The sequence below is a fragment of the Pelobates fuscus genome, chromosome 9, assembly GCF_036172605.1.
Source record: "Pelobates fuscus isolate aPelFus1 chromosome 9, aPelFus1.pri, whole genome shotgun sequence".
In the NCBI taxonomy this organism is placed as follows: domain Eukaryota; kingdom Metazoa; phylum Chordata; class Amphibia; order Anura; family Pelobatidae; genus Pelobates; species Pelobates fuscus.
The window spans coordinates 24900406-24909359 of record NC_086325.1 but is presented as its reverse complement, the minus strand read 5'-3'; the positions used below and the strand labels follow the sequence as shown (position 1 = coordinate 24909359).

The following is an 8954-nucleotide window of genomic DNA, read 5'->3' as shown; positions in this document are numbered from 1 at the left end:
TTGTAGTTTGGCAGGCAGCCCTGTACCAAACACTATCTAGGGGTCAGTTTAAGTGAAGGAGTTGCACACTGGCTGGGAGTAATGAGAGTTGTAGTTTGGCAGGCAGCCCTGTACCAAACACTATCTAGGGGTCAGTTTATGTGAAGGAGTTGCACACTGGCTGGGAGTAATGAGAGTTGTAGTCCAGCAAAGTCTGGCAGAGCATTATAGTAGTTGCAGTGCAGACCAACACAGCTAATGAAGTCAGCTCAGCCCCCTATACAAGGCCAATCACTGGCTTGCCGCTCTCTCTCCCTCCCTCGCTCTATGGTTTATACCTGGCGATTTCTTATTCTTCTCTATGGTACAGCTATATCCGGTGTCATGGCTGCCACCTTCAGGTTGAAGTCCAGGCTGGCTCTGGTGACAGGTCAATTAATAATATTAATTAGCAGCAATAATGGCATTACCACACTGTGGCAGATACATGCTGCAGGGGATGGGGTTTGTACAGGCACAATGGAACTGAGAATAGTTTACTCAATGTATCAGTAATGGCTGACAATGTAACTGCTCTAAGCTATGTTTCCTGTGATATTGAGAAACTGGATAGAACATCAGGAATTAACAGGGACTGATATAGCCTCTAGTCTGGTTCCTGACAATTAAGGGGGGTGAGGGTACTCAGTGTATTAATGTGGTAGGAGGGCTGGCAATACCATTGTAAAAGGGGGATGTTGATATCAATATTCATAGATCATAGCTCTTCTAAGTATACATAAAGTAGTGTTCAGACTTTTTAATCAGCGCAGCCCTCAAGGAAACTCAATCTAGGGGTTACCTCTTGACAGTTTGTGAAGTATGTGGAAAAACAACTGATTTTTTGAATGCTATGTTGCCCCAAATTATGTGCATCTTTTATAATGATTCCTTTCTCCTTAGCAAATGTGATCACTCTAATTCTCCCTTCAAAGATTTGTTCATCAGTATCAGATCTTACATGGTTTGTAATATGAATTAATCTTGCACTGTTTCCTACTCACTTGAGGTTACTGTTCTGACACATGCTAAGGAGTCTGGAATTACTGTCACATAACCTGTATGCGTGTTAAATTAAACATATTTCCCTGCATCTGTATTTATGAAGCATTGATTCAGATTGTATGTTTATTAAAAGTTCTCACCAAAGAATCAACAAGTCTGAACTGAACTCTTAATATTTTCAAGGTGGAGGTAGTGGGATTGGACGAGCCATCTCTCAAAGGTTGTCTCTAGAAGGAGCTTCAGTGGCTGTGGTTGATGTAAATATTGATTCAGCCAAAGATACACTACAGAGTCTCTGTCATGGACTTGTGGGACAGGCACACACAGCCTTTCAAGTTGACGTCTCTCAATCACAGAGTGTCAGTGCTTTAATAGAGCAGATACAGGTTAAGTGTGAGATACAGGGCGCAAATAAAAATTTATATAGTGCAAAAGTTACACTTTTCTAATTGTCCCTCTATCCTCCTCAGGCTCAATACTCACGGTCACCATGTATTGCTGTCAGCAGTGCGGGAATCACTCGAGATGAATTCATTCTTCACTTGGCAGAAGAATCCTTTGATTCTGTGTTGAGTGTCAACCTCAAGGTGACTAAAACATAACCTTACACTCTGCAGTCTCATGGGCTGCAGTGCTATCTTTTACTGGTGCAGTGTCATTCCAAAAGAAGATTCCTTGCCTGAATATCTTTTAAGTGTACAGCATGAACATTAACCGTACTGAATAGCCTAGCAGCTGTAAAGCGAAAACACAATTCTTTGTTGCTGCAATGTTTTTAAATGTGTCATAGAATCCATTCAATGTATTCTTTAGTGTCTCATCCCTCTCCATTTGTGTTAAAGCATCCATGTCATATTTTATTTCCTTTTCTTCTGGTCCACAGATTGTTTTGAATGGCGTCATATGTATATTAGGTTTCCTAATGCTAATGAGCATATTTGGAGTCTTAGTAAGCATTGACCAAGAGGCAAGTTGCCATTCTACAAGATTATTCACTAAACACTAAGTGTTAGCGAATTCAATTTAAATGGCAAATGGAGACTAAAATCCCTGATTTAGAAAAATTCGCCCAAATCAGCCGCAGTCACAACACAGCTATTTTAGCCTCACTTTTGCCATTCAAATGTAATTTCTCGAAATTGATTGTTTAAGGAATCAGTCTTTTATCATAACTCCTGTTTATCACCGGTGCATTGTTAAAAGGAGTGTTTTAGATGTCTTTCCCTTTTAATGTGAACTGCATGATTCTTATTCTTTGCCTCTTTCCCTTTTCTATTTTAGGGTCCATTCCTTATTACACAAGCTGTGGCTCGAGCTCTTGTAGCCAACGGACAAAACAAAGGCTCCATCATCAACATTGGAAGTATTGTTGGGAAGGTAGGACACAAAAATGGACTCTGTCGTGTGTTTTAAAAATGCATTCATACTTGATGTTTGAAGAAGATTGATGTATAAATAATCCCTCTCCAGCTTTTGTTAATAAAATCATAAAATATAGAAACATTTGTTTCTATCACCCTAATTCTTACAGGTGGGAAACCTTGGGCAGTGTAATTATGCTGCATCTAAAGCTGGTGTCGAGGGGCTAACCAGAACTGCTGCCAAAGAGCTTGCAAGGTAAGTCAGGCTTAATTTTCTCCATCTGTCACTGATGTATGGCCTTAACAGTGCAGATTTAGTCCATATTGTCTTTCTTTTTTCCTGCATGAAAGCATAGGCCTTATCTGCTACTTTGTTTACTGCCCAGGCCAGCACTGCTTATATCTCAACAAATCTTCATCACTGCTGGAAGGCAAATCTCATGCATCTATATCTCATTTAGTAGATATACCCCTAACCCACAATGAAAACATGACAATGTAATAGAGCAGCAGGAAATGCTAGCAGAATGCTTGGTTGTATTGGGAGAGGTATTGGCAGTAGAAAGAGGGAAGTGCTCATGCCATTGTACAGAACACTGGTGAGACCTCACTTGGAGTACTGTACGGAGTACTGTACGCAGTACTGGAGACCGTATCTTCAGAAGGATATTGATACCTTATTGAGAGTTCAGAGAAGGGCTACTAAACTGGTTCATGGATTGCAGGATAAAACTTACCAGAAAAGGTTAAAGGATCTTAACATGTACAGCTTGGAGGAAAGACGAGACAGGGGGGATATGATAGAAACATTTAAATACATAAAGGGAATCAACACAGTAAAGGAGGAGACTATATTTAAAAGAAGAAAAACTACCACAACAAGAGGACATAGTCTTAAATTAGAGGGACAAAGGTTTAAGGATAATATCAGGAAGTATTACTTTACTGAGAGGGTAGTGGATGCATGGAATAGCCTTCCAGCTGAAGTGGTAAAGGTTAACACAGTAAAGGAGTTTAAGCATGTGTGGGATAGGCATAAGGCTATCCTAACTATAAGATAAGGCCAGGGACTAATGAAAGTATTTAGAAAATTGGGCAGACTAGATGGGCCGAATGGTTCTTATCTGCCGTCACATTCTATGTTTCTATGAATGCATTTTTTCATTTTGGGTATATCTAAAACCGCTTACAAAAGCTGCAGATTCCTTTTCCCCAGCCCAGACGTTCTGAGGCTGTCAAATAACAAACATCAGCTCAATGAGAAATCTTTGCAAGGCAGGTGCTCTGGTCAATTAGCTACCTCTTAAGTTTAGCTCCACTGAGCTAGCCAAACCAGGAAGTAACAGGGCTTCTTGTCTGATTGACAGCCGAGGGGCTGTAACCAGGTTAATGTATAAAACTGCCCATTTTAATTGAACTTATTCTAAAATCAGAAAAGCGGACACACTCTTCACAGATAAAGCAATTCCGCAAGCTAAAGTGCTTTAGGTGTTTGGAGTGTTCTTAAAACTAATTCATTTTTCCTTTACGCAATGTCTTTTCTGCTGTAAACGTTTAATTTTTCATTTTCTCAGGTATGGGATCCGGTGTAATACTGTGCTGCCAGGATTCATCTCTACACCGATGACTGATAAAGTCCCACAGAAAGTATTAGATAAGGTGACCAATACTGGCTAGTGCTATATCCTTGGGTCCTCTCTTGGTTTATATCAAGCTATAGCTTCTATTTGCCTGAGCAACATGATTTTCTTTTACTTTCTCCAAAATATCTCTCCAGGTACATTACTCAAAACAGTTTCCAGAAAAAGCTGAACTTTTTACTAATTTTCAAGCACCATAACCACTACAGCCCACTGTCATTATAGTGCCATTCCCTTGCAAGTAGCAAAAGTAGGTTGCAGGAACCGCAATCACTCCCAGCGGACACAGGTGCTCTGGAACAGGACCAGCAATCCCAATATGACAAGGCAATAAAACAGATTCGCAGGCACTCCAATTGTGAAAGCCGCAGGCAGATTTATTGTCACAAAATGAGCAGCAACGTTTCGACCTAACAATAGGTCTTTGTCAAGCTGAGCTTGACAAAGACCTATTAGGTCGAAACGTTGACAAAGACCTATTGTTAGGTCAAAACGTTGCTGCTCATTTTGTGAAACTAAATCTGCCTGCGGCTTTCACAATTGGAGTGCCTGTGAATCTGTTTTATTGCATTCCCTTGCAAATAGTCAAAACTGTTTTAGTTGCCTGTGACTGCAACCGGAAACCACTCTAACCCTATGAGTCATGGATTAAACAGGTTTCTTGTCCTATTGTGCTTACTTTCTTCCCATAACATTCATAATACAACCTTTGGCTGATCCAGTCTCTTCAAGGGGAACCATCAACATTTCTGTTTCCTCTCCTCCAATGCAATGTGTGGTAGTGGTGCCATGACTGAACTGGATGTGAATTTAAAGGAACACTCGAAGCACGCCTCCATCATTATAAGGAATCAAACTGTTTTTGAATGGTTTGACTTCTTACCTGGGTCTGCTGGGTGTCACTCTCTGGAGAGCTTGAATTCCTAAGCAGGAACTTTGCTCAAAAGAGCCATTGGAATTTCCTACATAGGATCCTCTTACTTAGGAACTTCCAGTTCTCCAGAGATAGGGAGCAGGTCCAGCAGACTCCTTACAATGGGAGAGGGAGCAGGGCATTATAGGCACCATAACCACTACAGTGAGCTGTTATGGTATTTGGAGTGTTTCTTTAATATACATTAAAAAGAACACAGCATCACATGAAAATAAGATTAACACAAGTTAGAAGTGATTTTTAAAAAAATAAAATCTTATTCAGTGGTGGGATTTGCAGAGAAGTGATGGTTTTACTTTTCTCTAGTGTTAAGTACAAGTTGTTACATTATATTTCCTTCTAATACGCCCCTGTCTCTACAGATTTCGGGATCCATTCCTATGGGCAGACTTGGTAAACCTGAAGGTAAAGTTACTATTTAGCCCTGTGTGCTGTATTTTTAAAGGACAATTCATTGAGTGTGTTTTTAAAGTATTGTGGAGAGATCTGTGTGTATTTGCTAATCATTGCGTTGAAATCCATTTTAAATTGGAAATATAAACATGTAAAGTTGGAACAGCCAGTTTGAGCCTTGATACATCTTGTCAAATATTTCACACTTTCCAGATATTGCTGATGTTTGTGCGTTCCTGGCATCAGATGACAGCAAGTATATCACAGGGGCCAGCATTGAAGTGACCGGTAAAAGAAAAAACCCTCCTATAATAATGTTTTTATTGGTCTAGGGCGGTATTTGTTTATATAGGAAGTGGCACATTTTCTTTGAGAAGTATTTTTTTTTCTTTTTATATGATAATCATTAGTATTTAGCACTTTTCATAACTCTTTAGCATATTTTACCATTTTATAATAAAGGGTATTTACACCTTAAATCCACATTTTGTGCAGCCACACACTTTATAAATTTCCATGTGAGAAGAAGTCCTGGGATATGTCCAAGTCAGGAAATTCCTGCTAATTTGTGTAATTCTATGCCACAAACAAGGCTGATCCCTGAGTGTAATAACAAGAATATTGCAGTGTACTGCACAGCACCAGGTTATAGATCAGGTTGTACCTTATTTATTGCTGTTTTTGCTTAATGCATTATACTACTTACTTAGATTGTCGTTTTTTTTTTTTATATACAGGTGGGCTTTTTATGTAACCTCAACTGTTCTCTCAAGTACGTTAAATGCTGCGACTCTGATGGCGATGTGCGGGCATTATACCTCCACTCATGGACCCTGAAGTGCCTTATTGCTACTTGTGCAAAATAGAAGATGAAACGACCAGTTTCTTCATTACAGTCAGGGATTGGAGTTTTTAGGTTAAAAATAACCAATTATTTTTTTAAATTGTGCGAGAGATCTCTAATTAATTTCTGTTAATTAGGGTTCGTGTACTATCTATGGACAGAGGATCCCAGCTGCTGTCCTATCAGGAAATCCGCATGGACTGAACTGAAATACCAATGAAAATAATGGACAATATTATAAAATTAATCAAGCACTTTATTAAAATGTGAAATTAAGTAAATGTAATGTCTATATCCACTGTTATTTATTCCCATTCGTACACACGCTATCGCTGACTCTCACTTGTTACTCACTGATACACACACTCTCATTATTACACTCTCACACACACACACACTGTCTCACTCTCACACACACTGTCTCACTATTACACTCTCACACACACACACACACACTGTCTCACTATTACACTCTCTCACACACACACTGTCTCACTATTACACTCACACACACACTGTCTCACTATTACACTCACACTGTCTCACTATTACACTCACTGTCTCACTATTACACTCACACTGTCTCACTATTACACTCACACTGTCTCACTATTACACTCACACTGTCTCACTATTACTCACACTGTCTCACTATTACACTCTCTCACACACTGTCTCACTATTACACTCTCTCACACACACTGTCTCACTATTACACTCTCACACACACACTGTCTCACTATTACACTCTCTCACACACACACTGTCTCACTATTACACTCTCTCACACACACACTGTCTCACTATTACACTCACACTGTCTCACTATTACACTCACACTGTCTCACTATTACACTCTCACACACACTGTCTCACTATTACACTCTCTCACACACTGTCTCACTATTACACTCTCTCACACACTGTCTCACTATTACACTCTCTCACACACACTGTCTCACTATTACACTCTCTCACACACAGTCTCACTATTACACTCTCTCACACACACTGTCTCACTATTACACTCTCTCACACACTGTCTCACTATTACACTCTCTCACACACTGTCTCACTATTACACTCTCACACACACTGTCTCACTGTTACACTCACACACACACACTGTCTCACTGTTACACTCTCACACACACTGTCTCACTATTACACTCTCTCACACACACACTGTCTCACTATTACACTCTCACGCACACTGTCTCACTATTACACTCTCACGCACACTGTCTCACTATTACACTCACACACACACACAGTCTCACTATTACACTCTCACACACAGTCTCACTATTACACTCTCACTATTACACTCTCACACACACAGTCTCACTATTACACTCTCACACACAGTGTCTCACTATTACACTCTCACACACAGTCTCACTATTACACTCACACACACTGTCTCACTATTACACTCTCACACAATCTACCTCTGTCACTCAAACTAAATCACTCACACACACACACAATATCTGTCACTCACTGACTCTCATACTATCACTGACTCATTCACTCTCCTTCACACACACTATCACTGACTCATTCACTCTCCCTCACACACACTATCACTGACTCTCACACTATCATTCACTCTCCCTCACACACACTATCACTGACTCTCACTATCATTCACTCTCCCTCACACACACTATCACTGACTCTCTCATTCACTCTACTTCACAAACACTATCACTGACTCTCTCATTCACTCTACTTCACAAACACTATCATTCACTCTCCCTCACACACACTATCACTGACTCTCTCATTCACTCTCCTTCACACACACTATCACTGACTCTCATTCACTCTCCTTCACACACACACTATCACTCACTCTCCCTCACACACACTATCACTGACTCTCTCCTTCACTCTCCTTCACTGACTCTCACACTATCATTCACTCTCCCTCACACACACTATCATTCACTCTCCCTCACACACACTATCACTGACTCTCTCCTTCACACACACCATCATTCACTCCCCCTCACACTATCACTGACTCTCTCATTCACTCTCCTTCACACACACTATCACTGACTCTCACACTATCATTCACTCTCCCTCACACACACTATCACTGACTCTCTCATTCACTCTCCTTCACACACACACTATCACTGACTCTCACACTATCATTCACTCTCCCTCACACACACTATCACTGACTCTCTCATTCACTCTCCTTCACACACACCATCACTGACTCTCTCATTCACTCTCCTTCACACACACCATCACTGACTCTCTCATTCACTCTCCTTCACACACTATCACTGACTCTCATTCACTCTCCTTCACACACACACTATCACTGACTCTCACACTATCATTCACTCTCCCTCACACACACTATCACTGACTCTCTCATTCACTCTCCTTCACACACACCATCACTGACTCTCTCATTCACTCTCCTTCACACACACCATCACTGACTCTCTCATTCACTCTCCTTCACACACACCATCACTGACTCTCTCATTCACTCTCCTTCACACACACCATCACTGACTCTCACACTATCGTTCACTCTCCCTCACACACACTATCACTGACTCTCTCATTCACTCTCCCTCACACACACACTATCACTGACTCTCATTCACTCTCCCTCACACACACTATCACTGACTCTCATTCACTCTCCCTCACACACACTATCACTGACTCTCATTCACTCTCCCTCACACACACTATCACTGACTCTCTCATTCACTCTCCCTCACACA

The 8954-nt window shown here is 40.7% G+C and overlaps 1 protein-coding gene across 1 annotated transcript; it reads left to right on the top strand.

Moving 5' to 3' along the window:
• The first annotated feature begins 344 nt into the window (after window positions 1-344).
• Window positions 345-6476, top strand: HSD17B8 (hydroxysteroid 17-beta dehydrogenase 8). The gene is made up of 9 exons (XM_063433291.1): window positions 345-409; window positions 1207-1409; window positions 1494-1610; window positions 2305-2400; window positions 2555-2640; window positions 3959-4043; window positions 5321-5363; window positions 5565-5639; window positions 6089-6476. Exons 1-9 carry the CDS (start codon window positions 364-366, stop codon window positions 6103-6105), a joined length of 768 nt encoding a protein of 255 aa, XP_063289361.1. The 5' UTR covers window positions 345-363; the 3' UTR covers window positions 6106-6476.
• Window positions 6477-8954: the final 2478 nt, after the last annotated feature.

Bases quoted from the DNA above. Each gene is read 5' to 3' on its own strand.
- HSD17B8 (XM_063433291.1), top strand. From the start codon at position 364: ATGGCTGCCACCTTCAGGTTGAAGTCCAGGCTGGCTCTGGTGACAG. The intron at 1,611-2,304 runs GTGACTAAAACA...TTTCTATTTTAG, and splicing joins TGTTGAGTGTCAACCTCAAG to GGTCCATTCCTTATTACACA. The intron at 2,641-3,958 runs GTAAGTCAGGCT...TCATTTTCTCAG, and splicing joins GCTGCCAAAGAGCTTGCAAG to GTATGGGATCCGGTGTAATA.